The 24,432-nt window shown below is 39.6% G+C and overlaps 1 protein-coding gene across 2 annotated transcripts in view; it reads right to left on the bottom strand.

Moving 5' to 3' along the window:
* The window catches only part of RARB (retinoic acid receptor beta), a 787,132-nt gene that overhangs the window by 436,814 nt on the left and 325,886 nt on the right, over positions 1–24,432 (bottom strand). For both annotated transcript variants that reach the window (XM_061194748.1, XM_061194747.1), the window contains exon 3: positions 3,510–3,963. In XM_061194748.1, the coding sequence (XP_061050731.1) occupies positions 3,510–3,687 (178 nt within the window). In that variant the 5' untranslated portion in view covers positions 3,688–3,963. The remainder of the gene's footprint in view (positions 1–3,509; positions 3,964–24,432) is intronic.

Genomic DNA, 24,432 nt, shown 5'->3' with positions numbered 1-24,432 from the left:
CATCAGTAGCCGCTATGGAAATTGTCCTCACTTGCTTTTGAGGTAGAAGGTTCTGGAGCCTATAAATAATATGGTGCTGAAAGAACGTTGTTATGAGGCAGGAGAATTTCTCTTCTGGTTGAGCTGCAGAGTCAAGGTGTGTACAGATTATGAAAGAAATGTCAGCAGATCCCATCACACAGGGACAAGACCCCATTGATGGAGTCATCACCACCATGTTTGTTCCCTTCGGATCCCCACGGTACCCAGCTTTCCACCCAAGCATGTGTTTTCCTAGTTGTCAAGATGATGAAATTCGGCTACCTCTCTAACTAACCTCAGTACAAGAATAAAACTTCAAGTTTAATTTTAGCAAGAGAAAATCTGTATGTAACTTTTAGGACCTGACCCTTGTTTCCCAGTCTTTCTAAACCACAGGCTTTAACAAAGACAACTCCCTCTTGGAGGGCCAACCAAAAGACCACATAGTAACAGTGGCTTCTTTTAATGATCTTCTTTCATGTGCTTTGTCTCTGTAGTAAGAAATAATTAAACAAGGTATTAGCCAGAGTATGAAGTCAGCCAACTTTGGAGTTTCCAGCCTGAACTTTCTGTACTTTGTCCTTTTTCTGCCCCTTCTCCAGACACCCTCCAGTGATATCTTCCAAGGTGTAGTTACTCAGCACCCTCTCACCAAAGCCCTCAGAAAAAAACCCCAGTAATTAATTATTTACCCTCTTTTTTTTGAACTGCATACACTCTCCTTCTACAGGTTGAATTATATGAAATTGCCAATACTGACCAATTTTGATCTTGAAAAATAGCAGTTGCATGATGAGTCAACTTAGTAGTGACGGGATCTTGTACTTTACCAGTAATTGTGAAATGGAAAGAACAGCCTTGTGTTTATAGGTGACCTTCGGTACAATCTAGCCCAGCTCCTTCAGGGTCAAAGGAATTAGAAGAGCTAACATCGCCTGTTAGAGGCAGAGCCTGATTAGATTTGGGATGATTTGATTCCTGTCCCAATGCTCTTATCTCCATAACAGGGGTCGGCAAACTTCTACTGCAAAGAACAAGATAGCAGGTATTTTAGGATTTGTGGGCTATATGGCCTCTATCATTGTAGCATGAAAGGAACCATAGACAGTATGTAAACAAATGAGTGTGGCTGAGTTCCAATAAAACTTTATTTACAGAAACAGGTGGTGGGCTGGCTTTGCCCTGCAGGCTGTAGTTTGCCAAGCACTACTCTATAGAATTCTTAGAATTCTAAAAATATCCGCAAACAGATGGGTGAGGGATTTGTATATGAGAGCCTGATCAAGTGTTCAGGAATGCTCATCCAGCATAAAGATCTCACCCGCCCTTCCATTTACTATGCTCTGCATTCTCCTTTAAATCAGTAGCCAAAAATGCCCAAAGTTGCTGGGATTTGCTGGCGGGCATCTAGGGGTTGCAGCCACCTAAGAATTTTCAACCTGCAAGATTAGATCACCCAGGTTGGGACTAATACTCATGTCTTAACTCCTTGACTACATCTACAAAATATACTTCCAATCTGAGGACAGAAATGTGTTAGAATGTGCTGTCCTTTAGGTTGGCTGAGCTATAGAATTAGCTCTTGGGGGAAATTTTAATAGCTTTAACAATCATTTAGTCAGGCCCATTCATGTGTTAGTTGAAAGTAACCTCATTATATCATTTGCATGTTGGGTGAACAGGGTTTGAATTGGCACCTGGGTCAACAAGATAGTTTGAATACAGGTTTTTTTTTCCATCTCTCCTGATAGCCAAGAAGCTACTTTGGCTACATCTACTTTCGATTTCAACTTGAGAAGCATGGGAAAATGTTATTAAGCAATTTAAAAGACTTTATTGGTCACATGCTCAGGCCAGAAATGCAAAACACAGAAGGGAAGAACTATAATCAGGTCATTCCAAGAAGAAAAACAAATCACTAAATATCAGGCATGATAATCCTGTGATTGCAACCAACATCCCTGCAGAGAGAGTCTGCCCATCTGTTTGTTCATCCCATCCATTCATCCGTCCATCTAACCAAATACCCAGGTGTCCAGAAATCCATCTCATACTAATTTTGAAGGCACTATACCAAGAGCTGAGGGATCCCAGTTAGGTAGAGCAAGCTCTCTGCTCCCAGTGAGCTAAGGAGGCAGGAGGAAGGAGAAGTTAAGGAGCAAAGACCACAATACAGAAAAGTGAAGGGAGTAATTTAAAGGACAAGCTTCTAAGACCAAGCCAATATTTGGAGGAACACCTAAAAAAGCAGCAAAATGCGAAATAATCAGCAGGAAGAGCTCTGAAGAGCTTGTGCCAAGTCGTGAACCTGAAAGAACTTAGAGAAGATGCTGGGACTTCCCTGGTGGCGCAGTGGTTAAGAATCCGCCTGCCAATGCAGGGGACACAGGTTCGAGCCCAGGTCCAGGAAGATCCCACATGCCGCGGAGCAACTAAGCCCGTGCGCCACAACTACTGAGCCTGCACTCTGGAGCCTGCGAGCCACAGCTACTGAGCCCATGCGCCGCAACTACTGAGGCTGCATGCTGCAACTACGGAAGTCCACGCACCTAGAGCTTGTGCTCTGCAACAAGAAAAGCCACTGCAATAAGACCACGTACTGCAACAAAGAGAAGAGTAGTCCCCGCTCGCCGCAACTAGAGAAAGCCCCCACGCAGCAACGAAGACCCAATGCAGCCAAAAATAAAAATTAATTAATTAATTAAAAATTTAAAAAGATGCTGCAGATGCCCTGATGCAGCATCCACGTGCCTTTTACCTTCAGATGCCAAACCAGGAAACCTGTTTCTAAAAGGTGGAAGAGTGTGCTGGCTACCACAGCCTGTCCTTAAATAGGCAGAACTATTTTTTTTTTAAATCCCATAATATGGGTGCTTTCTATGAATGAGTCATATTGGTCTTGAAGAATTCTAACTCGAAATACTTTTATCTTATAGTACCCAATATTTTAGAGAAGACTGGAGGTAGAAGTGGCTGAAAGAGCCAAAAGTGTTCAAGGACATTTAAAAAGCTTATGTGGTATGAATTGGTAGCAAAGATCCCTGGGAAGTTGAAAACAATTACAGATTCTATCTGTATCCAGGAGATGCGTAAGAGATTCAAAAGACCTCACAACCAAAATCGATGTTAAATTCAGGATTATCATTAGTGATTTTTATGGTAACATCTAATTCATTGCTCATGTTATTTATCAAGTGGACAATTTCTTCAGGTGTATTGGTCACATCTGCTGATTAATATTTGTGTTTACATTTTATCTAACAGAACAAATTACCAATGTGGTTTTGAACGGACCAAATTCTCAAATTCACCATTTATCTGGTTTCAAATTACCTTTCTGCTGATAGAACTAAAGGTACAGTTCTAGACCAAGAGAAACCGGCACCCAACTAAATGAGAACTCACCTAGGATATGAACCACTGTGTTTTCTCAGGTCCATTAAGCCAATCAAGCAAGAGAAAAGAGAGAAAATTCAAATGGTACTTACTTGCAGGTGATGGGGTGCTACATCCACTTGGAGGAGGATGGCTGTGGAGGCCATGGGGGGGAGGCAGGGAAAGTCCGCCAATGACCGGTGGGAAGAGTAATGGGTAGGGTGCGGCGGGATAGTGAGTCATGTGCCCGTTCACCGCCGGGACGTGACATGCGTGGCTACTGGTGCTCATGTTTTGGGCTTCACAGAATGAAAGGTGCTCTGGGGCAGGAACACATCACTCCAGGCCTTGCATCAAAGTGGGGTAGGTCAGTTCAGAGAGAGTGGAGTCTGAGCTGTGTTCTGGGCCAAAGGCAAGAAGGCTCATCAGATGCCCTTGCTTCTTCCCAGCCTGGTTTTTCCACCTCTCATTTTGCTGCGTTGATGACAGGAGGGGTGGCTTTTTTGTTCAGCTTCTCAGTTGAAGGCTGGGAAATGCTATCACTTTAAAAGTCCAGAGCTGCTAATCCTGTAAGAAAAAAATATACACACATATATCTCACAGGTCAAAAAATATTTTCTTCTTTATCAAGTTATTATCTGAAAAATCTCTAATATTAATCTGGGACTCCTAATTCCCAGTTGTTCCCCTACACTCACTACCTTAATTTTCTTAAATTCTCACATTCTAGTATAGAATAAAACTTCTACACAATTTCAAAATAACCCTGTCTGATTAAATAACACCCCTCCCCCAACCCCATCATTCCCCGTATTCCCCTCCCCCACTTCACTTTTCTCCAGGCACTTAACTCCATCCATTACACATGGGAGTGTTTGTTTATTTCCATCTCCCCCATTAGAATGTGCTCACCAGGAGGGCACAGCTTTTCTCTGTTTTGTAAACAGCTATGTTTTAACCTCCTATAAGAGTACCTAACAGGCAATAGAATCTCAATAAATATTTGTTGAATGAATGAATGAGTGAAATTTGTTTCTTGCTTCTTTTAGAGAAATTTATTGTTAAATGTTGTCCTAACCTATGTGCTTACAAGACTTTGGACTTTCCAACTTCGGATTTTATGCAGCTGTTTGGAACGACCCACTCAACAAGATAAAAATAATTGTGAGGGAAAATTATAACCTAATGAAAGGTAGGGAAGAGACACAGCCATTAAAGATCAGTGAAATACTTTACATCAGTTCCTTAGCGTCAAACAGTACACCCCCTTCTTGTAAGAGCACCATCCATCCTTTGGTCTCCGTTCAATCATCCATACATCCATCAAATCCTAACGTGCCATTATGTCCAGGTGCTGATATAGGGCACTGGAGGTACAGAGTGTGGGACAATGCTACTGTGGTTCCTGCCCTCATGAAGTTTCTAGCTTTAACAGCTCCTAACTGAGGTCATATTGTTAAGGAGGGTTCAATTGCCCTGTTGCCCAGGAAGGACATTCCAGGGATACTCAGCACTTAGAATTCCTTGACACTGAAATAGATTCTAGGGTAGGCTGACAGTGGACCAATATTCACTAAAATTCCCAAACTCTGGTGCTCACTGAATGGCAAGCCCTGAATGTCAACCCATCTGGCATGAAACAAGAACAAGACCTCAAGGCCAGCATAGAGTGGTGGTTAAGAGCCTGATACCAGAGCCAGACCACCTAGGTGCAAATCATGTTTCCGCCCCCTTGGGCAATTATCTTACCCCTCAGTAGTTTTTATCGTAAAATGGGGACAATCGTAGAATTTATTTCAGAGGGGTGTTGTGAGGATTAAATGAGATTATGAGGTAATACCAAGAGAAGAACAGTGCCTGGTACAGAGTAAATACCAGGTAAATAGTAAACATTAGGCAAGTTTGCCATTACTGTATGTGTCACCCCATCAAATGATATGTTTCTGAAAACCCAGCTTGCTGGAATGAACTAGTGGCTTTGGGGACAGGACAGGGAGGAGACCACATCACAGTAGTCCTGGGAAAAGAACATTAGGACTAAAACGTTTGTCATGGAAATAAAGGAGTAAAGGCAGGATGTGGGTGAAGCTGAGGACGAAGACTCGCTAAGGCTTACTGACTTCTCAGTTTGGTTTCTGCAAACCCGAAAATGTTCTGATGAATAGTAACTTCCATTTATTTGTTTATGTGTCAGTCACTTCACTTGTGAGCTCTAAGTTCTAGCCCATAGAACAGCCCTAGGAGGCAGTTGTTATGATCCATATTTTCCAGATAAGAAAACTAAGTCTCAGTGAGTTTAGATGACTTACTCCTAATGTCACAGGATCACCCTGTGGCTAAGACAGAATCTGCACCGAGATCTGGCTGGTTCTACCATCTCTGCTCTTTCTCCTCGGCCATGCTGTGCTTCCATATACTGAGCACCTGCACTGTTCTAACTGTCCCTACAGAACAAAAAGTCCACATGCAGTTGTGATAGGAGCGGTTGTCCTCACTCAGATGACCTTCTCCCCTTGATGCCTGGACTGTTCATATTAAACCTGAACATCGTCAACAGGGAGACCGTGTGGTCCCAGGCTCCCCTGGACTCCCCTGAGTCTTGCAAAGGAGACTGCATTCCCGGCTGACTTATATCACACACTAAACTCCAAAAGTGATGTCCCTCAAAATATCAATGTCCTTTCCAAACTCAAAAGGCAACTTGTTTCTCTGATGAAAAGAAAGTAAATGGACTATGAGAGGTGAATGTTTTCAGTGCTTTCTCTTCTAAAAATCACAGACCATCTAATACGTTGAACACTTTATTTTGTAGTTTGTAGTAAATTAATTAGAAAATAAACAACGCCATTGAGTATTTGCTGTGTTTCCACTCAATTTGATTTTTAAATCACACAAAGCCCAGCATTGTTATAAATGGTCTTTTCTATTTCCATTAGACAAACTACCTCACTAACTGGTGAAGCTGACAGTTCAGCAAACCTGCCCCCCCCCAGGGCACAATTCTTAGATTTTTAAAGCTGTTTGTTTGTTTTACCAACCAGGGACTATTTCTATCCTTAATAATCCTTCATTTCTCTTTGCTTTCAAACACCACAGATTTTCGGTATCCTGTCTCTCTAGTTGAAAAAGGTCAGGTATTATGCCTAGCATCTTAAAAAAATAAAATAAAAAAATAAAAACCTACTTATACTGATACTAGGCAAGAAAAAAAAAGATCAATGTGCCAGGAAAATCCTGTTATGTTGGTGGAAAATTGTCTGAACAGTCACTGGGTCTGTGTTCACATATGTGACTGATTAAGGCTATTCCTGGAAGCAGAGAATTTCCTTTGTTTCAAGCTTTTAGGAAAAAAGATGGTCACTGGTATTAGCAGTGCTTTTTTTCTTCACGCCTGATTTGAGTTTGGGCTCATTTGGGGTTTTTTTTCACACCACCTGAGGCAAAACAAACAGGAGCTGGGGTGGCAGAGGGGAAGGAAGTGGGGACTGCATCAGGGGGTCTTGGATCTAAAACCCATGAGATTCCCTGGGTGTCAGTTTCATCATCTGTGAAAGGGGTCAAGAGAAGAGAAGTAGGTTCTAAATCACATTTCTTAAATTGTGTTGTCCAGAAAACAAGTGTTTTACATGAAGATATTAAATGAAACATAAAAGGTGAAAATGATATTTTAGAGGAGAAAATTAAAAAGACAGGACTTTACATAACTGTCTGCATCATTGACGTTGTTATGCAATAATCCGTCTCTGATAAATAGTGGAATGGCAGAAGGTATCATGAAAGGTCTACTCACCAGCCACTGGGATGACACGTGCCAGGGAGGGGCAGGGGTCCTGGGGACAGTTAATCTTTATGTCTGTATCTGTGAGATCTTACTATTAATACAACACACTATATTTGCTTTGGTGTAATTTGTTACTGTTTGTGTTCAGCTAAAAAGTTTTTTAAAAATTACATTTTAATCATTGCTTGTCACACAATTTACAGGAGGTTGCTTTTGTATGTATTTAAGCTTAAATTTGCATGCAAGCTTCCAAGCTTATATTTCTAAACATTTAAAAGTTATTTTATATAAACATGATCCTTATATATGACTTTTAGAAGTCAGAGAGTTCTTCTAGACCAGTGGTTCTCAAAGCACAGTCCCTAAACCAGCACATCAGCATCACCCAGAAACTTACTGGAAATGCAGATTTTCTACGTCCCACCCAAGATCTACAGAGTCAGAAAGTCTGAGGTGCTATCTGTATCCTAACAAGTCCTCCAGATGATTCTGATGCAGCTAAAATCTGAAAACCACTGCTCTAGACATGAGGTTGGCCAATTTCTTGTGTAAAGAAAGTAAGTATTTTAGATTGCAGGCCATACAGTCTCTGTCACAACCACTCAGCTCTGCTTTTGTACTGACTTCTTGTGGCACAAAAGCAGCCACAGACAATCCATAAACAAATGGGCGTGGCTGTGTTCCAATAAATCATTATTTACCAAAACAGGCAGCTGGCTGAATTTGGCCCATGGGCCACAGCTTGCTGACCCCTGCTTCAGATTAATAAAGAGAAAGAGCAGCCCATTTTCTCCATCCTTAAACTCCCGTCCGTAGCAGCAACTGCTCAAAACTATTTTAGCTGGGCTTTTTTCTGATACTTACATTTCTAGATAATGTACTTAGACTATTTTTTTGTAATATTGTAAAATTTTCTTTATTATCTATTGGTTTCTACAATACATATGATTTTGCTCTCTTAGGCTATTGCCCACACATACAAAACTCTCCCTCCTCTCTTACTCTTAAAATAATTTCATCACAGTTCTAAAAATGAAAATTATTTACATTACTATGACTAGATTATATTGTTACAGCTGAGCCACATAATGTACTATACTTAGAGTACTTTCCTTATAAAATTTTTTGTTTTTCCTGGAGTTAATAATTGCTTTGTTTATATAATTTGATTACTTTTCTTTGTATCTATGAATTCTTTCCCAATTCTCAGACAATTTTGTCAGACATGTCATATGACATATGGGTTCCACTGTTGGAGACATTTCTCCTGTTCCAGGGCTGACTGGCTGCTTTCCTAGCCTCAGACATTGATATAACTAGGACTTTCTATTATCACTTTCCTATTTTTTTTTTTGGAACACCTATTTCTTAGAGCTCATGTCTTCCTCTTTCTTGGTTTACTTCTTCATCTGGGTGGCTTTTGCCCCAAGATATTTCTGAGAAATGGTGCATGAGAGGTAAATGTTTTCAGTCTTTGCATGTATTAAAATATTTTGATGCTACACTTCACATTTATTTGATAGTTTGGCTAGGTATAAAATTGTGCATTGGAAATAACTTTTAAAATTAGAGCTCTAAGTACGTTGCACTAGTTTTCAAGCTTTTTACATTGCTTTGGAAATTTCTAATATTCTCCTGATTTCAGATCTTTTATATGTGACATATTTCCTTTTTAGAAGCCTTTATAATCTTCTTTTTATCCCCTAAGGATCTTTTTTCCTACATTGTGCTAGGCACTTGGTAGAGGTCTTCAATCTCATGATCCATGTTCTTCTGTTAGGGAAAAATTTATTTTATGCTTCCTTTAATAATATCTTCCTTGACATATTTTTTTTCCTCTCCATTTGGAAGTGTTATTATTTAGATAGTGGGCCTTCTGAATTAATTCTCTAATTTTCTTTTCTTTCATATTCTACTTCTTCATCCACTTGTTCTACTTTCTGCAAGATATCCTCACTGTAGACTTCCAACTGTTCTATTGAATTTTATATTTATACTACCGTATTTTTAACATCCAAGAATTTTTCGTGTTTTTTTCTTCTTTATACATTCTGGGATTTTTTGTCATGAATGTCTTATCTTTTCTGAATACCTTTTACAGTATTAAGAATAGTTCTTTTTATTGTCTTATTCTGCTCTCTACATCGTCTATGTTTCTTTTCATTTTTTCCATGTTTTTTTTTAATATGACATGCATTTCTCAGTTGTATTGTCTGCCCAATTCTAGCACTGTCCATTTATATCTAAGAGGGAGAACTTATTGCAAGGTCCATTTTCATGAGCAAACATTGTCAAATGGGTGAGTTTCATGAAAAAGTGATCAAACTGGGACATTTCTTTGTGGGACTTCCCAAATGTTACGTTTATAGGCTTTTTATTTGGGGCTTGAAAGGTTGCAAAATACGCCACTTCAAAATATGATTGTAGTTCAGGGCATGCCACTCCAAAATAAGCTGCTTTGGTATATTGATTATTTTGAGTTGCAGACACTAGAAAAACAGTAAAATCAGGAGAGGTGTTCGCTGAACCCTCCTTATCTGCCTAAAGACAGATCCTTCAAAAGGAAAATGAATGTCATAAATCCCCTCCCTGGGTGTTTCATCAGCCAGCAAGGATTGACTCTTATCACAGGAGAGGAGAGAGGAGTCAATACCACACCCAGACACACTTTGTCACAGACTATCATACCTGCCATTATTCTGCTAAGGGCTCGTTCATCGTTCTTAAAAGTCATTTATTGTTCCATAAGAGGCACCCCTCCCCCTTTCCCTATTAAGATGGTGTTTAGTCCTGAATTCTAAGCCACCTCAGAGCGTTACTCATTTTTTCCTCTGGCTATCTCCCGTGAGGGATACATGTTAATAAACTTCTGTTGGTTTTCTCTTGTTAATCTGTCATTTACTACAGGGGTCTCAGCCAAGAACTCAGAAGGGCAGAGGAAAAAGTATTTTTCCTCCCCTAGAGGCTCTTTGGTAACTTCATCGAGAAATCCTCTAAATTGTGCCCAGGATGGAGAGGAAAGGAAAAGCCTTACTGAAAAGCCACCTGGTAGTTGCATGGAGAAAAGAAGCCAGGGCTGCTGGTGGGCTTACTATTAAATATAGTAAATATATTTAAATAGTTAAATATATGGTCTTTCACTTCTTCCTCCTGTTTTCAGCCTAACAGCACCTCTCCACTCCACATTTATGCCTGGTATCCAGAACACAGTAACCTCTCTAGTTCTATTTTCTTCAAAGAATAGACTTACCTTTCCTACCAAGATTAAAGTAATCACCAGGATGTAAAAGGTAGAGGAGCAGATTTAACTGCCCCTTGTTCAGAAGTTCAACCTATCTTTGTATTCAGTCATCACTTTTATGTTTCCAGGTATCTGGTGCCTCTACGCTCTGGGACTGTCCGAAAACCTACAGCTTGTATCTCCTTGCTTCTTCTTTGCATCTCCTTCTTTAGGCACTTAGCAGTCTGCTTTCTATCCTTTGCTAATTTATTCACTACTGCCTATCTACTTTCCAAATTCAAAAAACTTGCTGCCATTTCTTGTCTGCAGTTAGCATCACTCGTGTTCTTGCTCACTTTAATGGCTTATACTTTTTACATCCCCTATCAGTTTAGGAAAGATTTGGGAAAGAGTAGGGACAAAGGCATGTTGTTAGCATATTATAGTTCACTAGAAATTCACTCAATTAGAAAAAAAGTAGCCGTGTTCAAATAAGTTTGGGAAAGTTTGAATGGATGATTCCTTACCCTTTTCAGCTTGAAATTCCTTCTATGAAAAGGGAGTTAAAGAACAATCTAAGATAAAAGGGTTCACTCAAGACCCCAGCTGAGATAAGGTTAATTCAATGTCTAAACTGTTATTCCTATATGGCAAGAGAAAATCAGTAATGGTTTCAATCTGAAATTGAACAAAAGAAGTGAGATTTGACCTGCCATCATGGACATGCCCTGGGACTATGTCAAATGCCTTCTACTAATAAATAAATAAAATGAAGATGGGATTTGACCTGCCTTAGCCATGCACCTACAGGCACACTGGATAATTAAAAATTCTAGTTAATGTATTGATGACTTGATACGTGCTTTCTTGATGACTCCAAGTTGGAGACGGAACTCTTGGTAGAGTCCACCTTAAAACATAGAAGCCAAACACTTTAATGTGGCGAGAAGTGTTAATTTTATATGGTACTGCCTTCAAGTGTAATCGATGCAACAAAACAGACAAGATTTTTGGAGAAAACATTGTATCCATTTCCTCCTACTGAAATTTAATGGCACCAGGGCTGATGTGGCTAACATAAAAAAAATATAGGCAGAAGTGAACAAAAGATGGATTTTAAATTTCTTGTAATGGAGAACAGAAAACTCTCCTGTATTTCTTTAGCTGATTTAGAATTTCTTGTGGGGGAAATCTTTGCTTTGACAGACACCACATGCATATGGCTTCTTTTCCTAGTGTATTTTAGCTCAAACCTCCCTGTTTATTTAAAACATTGGTTCCAGGTAATGCCACTTAAAATTTCTCAAATGCATTCAGCCATGTACCTGTTTTCAGCAAAAATGCTAAACTCAGCACAAATCCTGTGAATTGCTTTTGCTGCTGTTTTGATAGAAAAGAAACATAGCTGTAAAGAAGTCAGTTTTACATGCGTGGTAGTTTTGTAGCCTTTCTGATATCTGCCATCTTCAGCATAAATATTACTGATGAAATTATGTTCAGCTTAAACCAAAGGGAAGCCACAATGAGTAACTTGAATTTGGCCAAAAGAGATTATTTCTTACCTCCTCTTGATTTAATTTGGGAATGAAAGAGATACAATAGAGTCATTTAGAGGGAATAGTGCAGTCAGAGGAGTCCCTTAGAACACCAAGTGAGCAGAGAGTGAAATCTGAATCCCTGTCTGCATCAGGAGGTGGTCGTTTGGCATGCTGAAGATCCATTTTTAAAAGCATATACAAAATGTCCCTGTATTCCCTTTTAGGGCACGTTTATAAGATCCCATCTGCTAAAGAAATATGACTTTCAGAAAATACGCAGAAATGTACATATGTTAGAATGTATAAAACTCTAAGATTTTAATCTCATAAATTATGGGAACGGTAGTGTAAATATGGATTTTAGGCTGTCAACACTCAACCCAAAGTTGTTGCCTATGCTAGCCTTGCACACACTTCCTGAAGAGAGAGCTTTCACCTAAGGTCTTTTCACATAGATGCCAAAACATAAGGTAAAAGTATGTATAGGCCCAAATGTGGTGCCATTGCTCGTTTTTGAGAAAAGTGGCAGCGGGCTACTCCTTCTACAATGGTTTCCATGCTTTGTATCATGGAATTCTGCCAAAGCAAGCAGAATGACTGGACTAGGGTTTGGTTCTCAAGGAAGAGTCAGCCATAGATTCTCAAGGGACAGTGTGCTGTCCACAGGCTATGAGGTGACCTAGAAGTAGTCTGTCTCTACACTGGAAGGTGACTCACCTGTCCCATTAGAGTATTAGTACTGATTTGTTTTCAATGTTCAACACGCCAAGAATGACACAGAGAGAAGACTGGCACAGAAATGGAAAGACACACAGGAAAATAAGTTGGCAGAAATCATGAGGCTAGAGAAACCACAAGTCAGAAAGAAACATGAGGCAGAGAAGAACACAAAACCAAAATATTGGTAAAAAAAAAAAACAGATAAAAAAATGAGTTATAATAGCTATAACCGTGCTTCTAAAGTTATCTTTTAAAAAACTGAACTAGAGTTGACTTACAACATTACATTACTTTCAGATGTATAGCACCATAATTTGATATTTTTATAGACTAGACTCCATACAAAGTTATGATAAAATATTGACCACATTCCCTCTGTTCTACATTACATCCTTGTAACTTACTTATTTTTATACCTAGTAGTTTGTACCTTTTAATCCCCTTCATCTATTTTGCCCCTCTCTGCAACCCTCTCCCCTCCGGTAGCCGCTAGTTTGTTCTCTGCATCTTTCAGTCTGTTTCTGTTTTGTTATATTTGTTCATTTGTTTTATTTTTTAGAGTCCATATATAAGTGAAAACATACAGTATTTGTCCTTCTTTGTCTGCCTTATTTCACTAAACATAATATCCTCCAGGTCAATCCATGTTGTTGCAAATGACAAAATTTCATTATTTTTTTATGGCTGAGTAATATTCCATTGTATATGTATCACATCTTCTTTATCCATTCATCTATTGATGGATACTTTGGTAGCTTCAGTATCTTGGCCATTGTAAATAATGCTGCTATGAACACTGGGGTACATGAATCTTTTCAAATTAGTGTTTTCATTTTCTTTGAATAAATACCAGGAGCGGAACTGATGGGTCATATGATAGTTCTATTTTTAATTTTTTGAGGAACCTCCACACTCTTTGCCATAGTGGCTGCACCAATTTACATCCCCACCAACAGTGTACGAGGGTTCCTTTTCTCCTCACCAACACTTATTATTTCTTATCTATTATTTCTTATCTTTTTGATGATAGCCATTCTTATAGGTGCGAGGTGATATATCATTGTGGTTTTGATTTGCATTTCCCTGATGATTAGTGATGTTGAGCATCTTTTCATGGGCCTGTTGATTATCTGTATGTTTCCTTTGGGAAAATGCCTATTCAGGCCTCTGCCCATTTTTTAATAATATTGTTTGTTTCTTGCTATTGAGTTCTTTATATATTTGGTTATTAACCCCTGATTTGCAAAAATCTTCTTCATTCAGTAGATTGACTTTTCATTTTTGTTGATGGTTTCCTTTGCTGTGAAAAATCTTTTAAGTTTGATTAGGTCCCATTTGTTTATTTTTACTTTTGTTTCCTTTGCCTGGAGACATATCCAAAAAAAAAATATTGCTAAGACCAATAGCAAAGAGAGTACTGCCTATGTTTTCTTCTAGGCATTTTATGGTTTCAGTATTACATACAGGTCTAATCCATTTAGAGTTTATTTTTGTATATGGTGTGAGAAAATGTTCTAGTTTTATTCTTTTACATGTAGCTGTCCAGTTTTTCCAACACCACTTATTGAACAGACTGTCTTTTCTCCATTGTATATTCTTGCCTCCTTAACCTTGTAGATCAGTTGACCATATGCATGGGGGTTTATTCCTGGACTCTCTATTCTGTTCCATTGATCCATGTGTCTGTTTTTGTGCCAGTACATTCTGTTTTCATTACTGTAGTTGTAGTATAGTCTGAAGTCAGGGAGTATGATATGTCCAGCTTTGTTCTTTTTTCTCAAGATTGCTTTGGGTATTCGGGGTTTTTGTGGTTCTCAACAAATTTTAGAATTATTTCTTCAGCATACCTCAACAGAATAAATGCCACATATGACAAACCCACAGCAAATATCATACTCAATGGTGAAAAGCTGAAACTTTTTCTTCTAAAATCAGGAACAGGACAAGGATGCCCACTCTTGCTACTTCTATTCAACATAGTATTGAAAATCCTAGCCACAGCAATTAGGCAAGAAAAAAATAAAAGGCATCCAAATTAGAAGGGAAGAAGTAAAGCTATTTGCAGATGACATGATACTACATGTAGAAAACTCTAAAGACTCCATCAGAAAAATTAATAGAACCAATAAATGAATTCAGCAAAGTTTCAGGATACAAGATGAATATACAGAAATCTGCTGCATTCCTATATACTAATAATGAACTGTTAGAAACAGAAATTAAGAAAACAATCTCATTTACAATTGAGTCAAAAAGAATAAAATACTTGGAATAAATTTAACCAAGGAGGAGAAAGACCTATACTCTGAAAACTACAGGACATTGATAAAGGAAATCGAAGATGATACAAATAAATGGAAAGATATCCCATGCTGATGGACTGGAAGAATTAATATTGTTAAAATGTCCATACTACCCAAAGCAGTATGCAGATTTAATGCAATTCCTATTAAAATAGTCATGACATTTTTCACAGAAATAAGGTTATCTCTAGTGTTAAGAACAGCATTCCAATTTTTGTGAGTCCTGAGTCTTTAACTGTTCCACTGTTCTGTATTTTTGTTCACTCCTTCATACAACAAAAACTCGAATTGTATATCTTGATCTTAGACCCCAGAAGAATCTCACTAGCCTAGTACTTAACTCTTCCCTTTCTGAAAGATGTGGCCAGTCTTCAGCTGACTGTGATAATTGACTACTGATGTAACATCAACTTGCATGTTGAGATTAAGATGGATATAATGTTACCAAGTAGGATTTCATGAATGGCACAGTGCTGGAAAAGTGCTAAAGTAAGAGACACCTTTGAGGTCCCTGGACCCTTGCTGTTTATAATAATATGGAGATTTTAAATAAAGGCATAGTTACCTTGCCATAATCATACTCAGTCTGTATGCATATACACTGTCGTATGAAAATAAATTCATTGCATATTTATTCTTTCAAAAAAAACCTGAAAAGTCATATAACAGAGATCATAATAGAGTCCCCAAAGTAGTGAATGTAAATAATATGTATTTAATATTTATTAATATTTAAATATTATAACATGCTTATAACTTTTAGGGGGTATATCTACTGTAGAAAGTGAGGCCTAGCTGTAAATGTATTCTCAACAAATTTACAAAATCAAGACAACAAAAGAGCAAGAATTTTTAAGGCACATTGAGTTACTTGGGTTGCCTAAAAAATGAAATGGTCACAGGGTTTCCACCTTAATAAGGAATGGAGACGGTCAGAGCTGCTACAGCACACCTGGGCACTGTACACAGGAGTTACCAGTGTCCACTCTACATCTGCTCAGGTTCTGGCACTAAGGTTGGCCTCCAGTCTTAGATGAAGCAGGTTAAGGCACCTTTGGTGCTTCTTGTGATGGCAAGCAGGGTCTTGAATGAATCTTGCCCTTCAATTGCCACTGGGCTACAGGAGGTAAGCCCTCATTCTCGTCAGTTTCTCAGTTGAGACAGGATCCCTGTCACTGATCAACTCCCCCTCCACTCCCCAGCACCCTCTGGCTGAGGTCCAGATTCTCTACCTAGCTCATGCCAACTTCCCCCTCCTCAATGGCTGGATCTTGTCCCCTTGCGTCTGGGTGCTAGCATTGTGCTCATGTCAATAAGGACAGACAATCTGAAACTATCACTGCATAACCGTGATCTACCTCTGTCTGCAGTCACTGTAGCTTGGTCCATACTCCATTCACACTGGATCCTCTTGGAGAAGGATCAGTGCCCATTTTTGGACAAAGTTGTCATGCTGTTAGCTTCCTTGAAAAAAAGCTCCATGGCTAGATAAGTTACCATAGCTCAGGTCTTATACTGTCCAATATTCTTTTCATTTCAGGCTACCTTTACCTCTTGAGGTCAAAAGAAACATCACAGCTATATTCAGTAGAATAGAGCTTTCCAGTTAATTTTCTAAAAATGGGTTAGAAATATGCCTGTGTCTTTGATTCTCCTCAGGCTCTGGTGGCTTGGCAGGGCCTGGTGGTGGGGGAGGTGGAACAGAGCCCCTGACTCAATGCATTCATCCATTAGCAGACTCCTTTGCTTGCTACCATGGGCCATGTAAATGTTATTTTTTTTTTTTTTGATTTTTTTATTGAAGTAGAGTTGATTTACAATGTTGTGCCAATCTCTGCTGTACAGCAAAGTGACTCAGTTATCCACATAGAGACTTTCTTCTTTCTTATATGCTTTTCCATTATGGTTAATCCAAGGATATCGAATATAGTTCCCTGTGCTATACAGTAGGACCTTGTTGATTATCCATTCTATATATAATAGTTTGCATATGCTAATCCCAAACTCCCAGTCCATCCCTCTCCCTCCCCACTTCCTCCCTGGCAACCACAAGTCTGATCTCTATGTCTGTGAGTCTGTTTCTATTTTGTAGATAGCATCTTTTGTGTCATATTTTAAATTCCACACATAAGTGATATCATATGGTATTTGTCTTTCTCTTTCTGACTTACTTCACTTAGTATGATAATCTCTAGTTGCATCCATGTTGCTTCAAATGGCATTATTTCATTCTTCTTTATGGCTGAGTAGTTTTCCATTGTATATATATATTGTATGTATACATTGTATATATGTACCACATCTTCTTTATCCATTCCTCTGCCAATGGACATTTAGATTGTTTCCATGTCTTGGCTATTGTAAATAGTGCTGCAATGAACATTGGGGTGCATGTATCTTTTCTGAATTATGGTTTGCTCAGGGTATATGCCCAGGAGTGGGCTTGCTGGGTCATGTGGTAGTTCTATTTTTAGTTTCCTGAGGAACCACATACTGTTCTCCATAGTAATTGTACCAACTTACATTCCCACCAACAGTGTAGGAGGGTTCCCTTTTCTCCACATCCTCTCCAGCATTTGTTATTTATAGACTTTTAAACGATGGTCATTCTGACCAGTGTGAGGTGGTACCTCATTGTAGTTCTGATTTGCATTTCTCTAATAATTAGTGATGTTTAGCATCTTTTCATGTGCCTTTTGTCCATTTGTATGTCTTCTTGGAGAAATGTCTATTTAGGTCTTCTGCCCATGTTTCGATTGGGTTATTTTTGTTGTTTTTGTTATTGAGCTGTATGAGTTGTTTGTATATTTTGGAGATTAAGCCCTTGCCTGTTGCATCATTTGCAAATATTTTTTCCCATTCCATAGGTTGTCTTTTCATTTTTTTAATGGTTTCCTTTGCTGTACAAAAGCTTGTAAGTTTGATTAGGTTCCATTTGTTTACTTTTGTTTTTATTTCTATCATGCAAATGTTATCAACCCGTTTATAGCATAATGTGGAAAAAAGTTAGGAAGCACCATATTAGACTCATGATACTTCAGAGAAAAGAAAAGACCAAATAAACAAATATTTACATTTTTATAGTTGTGGAAGAATGCTTAATTTCTTTAGATTTGATTCGACTCTAAATCCCTATACTTCCTGATATTAGGGAATTCAGTCTATTGTTGTTAGGGTTTTCTCCCTTTTCCCGGGTTATACAAAGTACCTGGGATATCATGCAATCAAAATTTTGGGGGTGGGTTATGAGAATAACAATAACAAGTGTTGTAGAGGATGTGTAGAAATTGGAACCCTTCAACATTTCTGGCAAGAACATCAACTGGTGCAGCCACTTTGGAAAACAGTTTGACAGTTCCTCAAAATGCCAAACAGAGCTAATATATGACCTGGGAATTCCACTCCTGGGTATATGCACAAGAGAACTGAAAATATATGCCTAAGTAAAAATTTGTGCCCAAATATTCACAGCAGCATTGTTCACAACAGCCAAAAAGTGGAAACAATCCAAGACTCTATCAATTGATGAATGGATAAACAATAAGTGGCCTCTCCATACAATGGAATATTTTTTGGTCATAAAAAAAGGAATGAAGTACTGATACATGCTACAACACAGAGGAATCTAGAAAATATTGTGCTAAGGGGAAGAAGTCAGACATAAAAGGTTACATATTATAAAATTCCATTTATATGAAATGTCCAGAATATGCAAATCCTTAGAGAGTGGATTAGTGGTTGCCGGGGGCGGGGAGAAGGAGGACTAGGGAATAACTCTTAAAGGGCATGATGTTTCTTTTTAGAAAGATGAAAATGTTCTGGAATTAGATAGTGATGATGGTGAAGCAACTTTGTGAATATATCAAGAACCACTGAATTGTACAACTTAATAGGGTACATATATGTTTTGTGAATTACATCTTGATAATTAAAAAAGAGAAATAGGGCTTCCCTGGTGGCGCAGTGGTTGGGAATCTGCCTGCCAATGCAGGGGACACAGGTTCGAGCCCTGGTCTGGGAAGATCCCACATGCCGCGGAGCAACTAGGCCCGTGAGCCACAACTACTGAGCCTGCGCGTCTGGAGCCTGTGCTCCGCAACAAGAGAGGCCGCGATAGTGAGAGGCCCGCGCACCGCGATGAAGAGTGGCCCCCACTTGCCGCAACTAGAGAAAGCCCTCGCACAGAAACGAAGACCCAACACAGCCAGAAATAAATAAATAAATAATAATTTAAAACTTCCTTATTAAAAAAAAGAGAAATAGGTACATCAACCAACCAACCAACCAACCAACCAGCCAACCAATGGCGGTAGACTCAGTCCACACAGGTTCTGCTCATCTATGCCCAAGGTCCGAGCCTAGGCTGACCTGTATGTCTGGCTTTCTTGGCCTCTGTCCCCGAACACAGGGTCTAGCCTCCCCATGGCACCCTGTAGCCATTTCTTTTGGAAGGACTCTCACCTCCGGGGGTCTCTGTCAGGATCAAGTCTGAGTCCTGAGCACTCACAGGCCTTGGACTCTTGTCTTCTACTCATATTTAGAGAACTTCCTTCTCTTCTTTGCTTCTCATGCATTTCCTTCAATTCTTAAATTCAGTACTTTTAATATTCTTATCTATTTTTATTCCCCCCCTTGGAAGGGACTTTGTCAATAAACTTACATTTGCTACTTAAAATATTCAACCTTTTGAAAAAAAGAAGTAACCAAGATACTTATACACACGAAACTAGCTCCGCAAAGAGACATGCACAAGAACATGTACTGACAAAAGTGGAACGGGGAAAAGGATGGAAGAGAATGAGGAGAGTTTGACATTTCTGAGCTGAGTCCGACATTTTGAGGAAGTCTGGAGAAGTAGGAGTGCCGCTGACTTACAGTCCTGCGTTACCGTGAAGAGGACATTACCTTAGTCAGTTTGGGCTGCTGAAACAATATACCATATTCTGGCAGTTAATGGACAACAGAAATTTATTTCTCACAGTTCTGGAGGTCTGGAAAGTCTAAGAGCAAGGTGCCAGCCTTGATCAATAGTCCTGTCCTGGGGAGGGCCCTCATCTTCCTGGTTCATAGCCTGTGCCTTCTTGCAGTATCCTCACAGGGTGGAAGCAGCAAGCTACATCTCTGGGGTCTCTGTTATAAGGGTGCTAATCCCAACCATGAGGGCTCTGCCCTCTCATCCTGATCACCTCCCAAAGGCTCCACCTCCTAATGCCAATACTTCAGGGGTTAGAATTTCAACATGTGGATTTGAGGGGAACACAACCATTCAGACCATAGAAGGCATGGACTTAGGCCTCTGTAGAATGGCTGCGCTAAGCCAGCTATGGTGGACTGAACTATGGCCCCCAAAGGTATCTATGTCCTAATCCCTGGAACCTGGGAAGAGTATCTTATATGGCAAAAGGGATTTTGAGGATGTAATTAAAAGAAAGGATCTTGATACATGCACCCCTATGTTCATAGCAGCACTATTCACAATAGCCAATACATGGAAGCAACCTAAATGTCCATCGACAGATGAATGGATAAAGAAGATGTGGTACATGTATACAATGGAATATTACTCAGCCATAAAAAGAACAAAATAATGCCATTTAAAGCAACATGGATGGACCTAGCGAAGTAAGTCAGAGAGAAAAAGACAAACACAATATGATAGCACTTACATGTGGAATCTAAAATACGACACAAATAAACATATCTACGAAACAGAAACAGTATCACAGACCTAGAGAACAGACTTGTGGTTGCCAAGGGGGAGGGATGGATTGGGAGTTTCGGATTAGCAGATGCAAACTATTATATGTAGGATGGATAAACAACAAGGTCCTACTGTATAGCACAGGGAACTATATTCAATATCCTGTGATAAAACATAATGGAAAAGATTATGAAAAAGAATATATATATAACTGAGTCACTTCACTGTACAGAAGAAATTTAACACACTGTAAATCAACTATAATTCAATAAAATTAAAAAATAATAATAAATTAAAAAAAAGTAAGGACCTTGAAATGAGAAGATTATCCTGGATTATCTGGTAGCCTAATGTAATCATAGGGTTCCTTACAGGAGGAAGGCAATGGGAGATTTGACTACAGAAGAGGAGAAGGGATGATATGATGATGGAAGAAGAATCTGGAGTGACTTGCTGAGAAGCTGGAAGAAGGAGTCAAAAGCCAAGGAATGCAGGAGGCCACTAGAAGCTGAAAAAGGCAAGGAAACGGATTCTCTCCTCAGAGCCTCCAGAGGGAACTAACCCTGTTGACACCTTGATTTTAGCCCAGTGAGACTGATTTCGGACTTGTAAGTCCCAGAGATGTAAGAAAATAAATTTGTGTGTGTCATTTTTTAAAATTAATTAATTTATTTTTGGCTGCATTGGGTCTCTGTTGCTGCACGTGGGCTTCCTCTAGTTGCAGTGAGCGGGAGCTACTCTTCGTTGTGGTGTGTGGGCTTCTCATTGCGGTGGCTTCTCTTGCTGCGGAGCACAGGCTCTAGGCACGCAGGCTTCAGTAGTTGTGGCACGCGGGCTTCAGTAGTAGTGGCGCACAGTCTCAGCAGTTGTGGCGCGCAGTCTCAGCAGTTGTGGCTCGCGGGCTCTAGAGAGCAGGCTCAGTAGTTGTGGCGCACGGGCTTAGTTGCTCCGTGGCATGTGGGATCTTCCAGGACCAGGGCTCGAACCCGTGTCCCCTGCATTGGCAGGCGGGTTCTTAACCACTGTGCCACCACAGAAGCCCCTGTGTGGTTTCAAAACCACGTTTGTGGTCAATTGTTATAGTGACAATAGGAAACTAGTACACCAGTCCACTCTGAGCCTGAAAGATCTGGTCAAGAACACAAACCACAAACACTGATATATTCCTTATCCTGAAGTCAGTAACCAGTTTATCAGTTTTGTCAAAATAGAATTTTCCCCATGGAGGAAAAACCCAATGTGTGGTGTTGGTCCAGGAGAGAAACTTGAAGGTGCTCACCACTGGCTACTAAAATGCCCTACACCAGGAAAGCAGAGACGATGCCCAACCATGCCAGTTCTAGAGAAGATGGGGGCTCTAGAAGAGGCCAAGGGTCAGAGTAATGCCAAGAGAAGAGGCAAAGGGACTTCCCTGGCGGTCCAGTGGTTAGGACTCCACGCTTCCACTGCAGGGGGCATAGGTTTGATCCCTGGTCGGGGAACTAAGATCCCATAAGCCACACAGTGTGGTAACCCGCACCCCCCCCTCCCCAACAACAAAAAACCACACAAAAGAAGAGGCAAGAGTGTGGTATATTTGTTAAGAATGTACAACCACTCCCGAACACCTGTTTAAAATATTTATTTGACTCTTTTGCCTTCCTGCCATGTCATGTAAAAATCGTGCGTGGTCACTTATTTATCTGCAGCCTCAGAGCATCCCGGAAAATGGGCAGAGTCTGGACGTATGTGATAGAGCTAATTAACCTGAAATGGACAGAATGGAGGCAGGTAAAGGAAGGAGTCAGAGGATTCATGCGTGCATGTGTGTGTCTCTAGAGAGCATCTGGAACAAAAATAGTAAATTTCAGTGTTTTATTTTGAAATTTTTTTTGGTTTCCTTTTTTTAGTAAGAATTTCCATGATTAACTTAATTACCTTATCTATAGTTCTCAAGAGACTTGGGAGTAGAAGAAAGAAAAGGTGGCAACCTATTTCTTGCAAATAAAGACGTATCTGAAATACCTCCTTTTATTCTTTTTGAGAGAGAAAAAAAGATAGTACCTAAAAGAAAAATGAAACATTTAAACTCCCTTGAAGATTGAAGTTTGGTCTTCCACATTAGGAAATGGCTTATTTCCTTTTTAAATCGTCCCAAGGCTTTCTTCTCCCAAAGGTTGGCAGTTTTGTTGCACGGCCTCCAATCCCATCACAGGACCCTGCCTCTGCCTCTCCATCTATTTGTCAGAAAAACCCGTAAGAGAGGCTTGGCACACAAAAGCCAACAAGTCTTGAAACTGCTTTGCTACTGTCATCTGAATGGAATCATGTATGCAAAGTGGATAAAATGTAAAACCAGTGGAAGAAATCTACAAGAATGTGCCTTCAAGAGCACATTCTCTCTAAAGAGACTCACAGACATAGAAAACAAACTTATGGTTACCAAAGAGGAAAGAGGGGTGGTGGGAGGGATAAATTAGGAGGTTGGGATTAACATATACACACTACTGTATGTAAAATATATAACCAACAAGGTCCTACTGTATAGCACAGGGAACTATACTCAGTATTTTGTAATAACCTATAAGGGAAGAGAATCTGAAGAAGAATGGATATATACATCTCTCTCTCTCTCTCTATATATATATATTACACACATATACATATATGTATATATCCCTGTACACTTGAAACTAACACGATATTGTAAATCAACTATACTTCAATTTAAAAAAAAGATTATGCTGCTATTATTCAAGATACTTTTGGAATGCCTTTTTGGGAGAGAACACCCCTAGAGTTAACACGGCAGAGACATTGCTATGTTCTTGCCGAACCCCATTTCCTTTCCATTCTAGTCCCACAACCAGACAATATTTCCTAACATCCCCTGCAATTCAGTGCAGGTGTGAGACTGAGCTCTGGCCGTGCAGTGGGGGTGGACATGACGTGTGCCACCTCTGGGCCTGGTCCCCAAACCTCCTTCTTTCTCTCTTCTCTCACCTGCTGGCTGGATGCAGAGGGTCCAGTGAGAACTCTGACAGCCTAGGAGAGAAAAGAGCCACCACATGGCAGGAGCCTGGGTCCCGGACCTATTGACCTGCATCTGATTGTGACATCAGTAAAAAATAAAATGGTACTGTATTAAGGCACTGACCTTGGGAATTCCTTCTGAAATTATATCTTTAAAGCAAATCTATCCCAAGGGTGAAGAGTGGTCACCTTCCTAAGTAAACTAATGCTTGCTACAGCGGCAATTAAAATGAAGAATCCCAAAGACACTGTGACCACCTGTAGCACCGCTGGAGTAGGTCTACAGCTTCTCCAAGGGCCATCTTTGAAACCAGCAGCACTCATCTGAATACAGAACAGAGTTTATAAGGCATTGTAACATAGGAAGAATTTGAGCCACGGGATTATTATAAAAGGCTATTTTAAAACCATTACCACTTTAATAATCACAGCATTCTAATAATCGAAGCATGACTTCATTTTTTGTATGGTACAAAGCGATGGTGTGATCTCCAGGGGAAATCATAGTAGCCTAGTCCCCAAGACAGAGTTAGGAGAAGGGAAGTTTGTAAGAAAATATAGCAGTATTATCTTGCTAGTTGGCTGGTAATGCATGAGCTGTAATGTTTCTCAGCTGCTTATGTATTTGGGGAGGAAATTATGTTTAAAGTATTTAATTTCAGTTGTACAAAAATCACGCGATGGGGGTAAAATGCCATTTATCAATTGTTACATTCTTTCAAAATCAAGATATCCACATTTTGGAAAAATTTTAAATTCAG

This window comes from Eubalaena glacialis, chromosome 6 (assembly GCF_028564815.1).
Source record: "Eubalaena glacialis isolate mEubGla1 chromosome 6, mEubGla1.1.hap2.+ XY, whole genome shotgun sequence".
Taxonomy (NCBI): domain Eukaryota; kingdom Metazoa; phylum Chordata; class Mammalia; order Artiodactyla; family Balaenidae; genus Eubalaena; species Eubalaena glacialis.
This window is presented reverse-complemented; position numbering and strand designations above follow the sequence as displayed.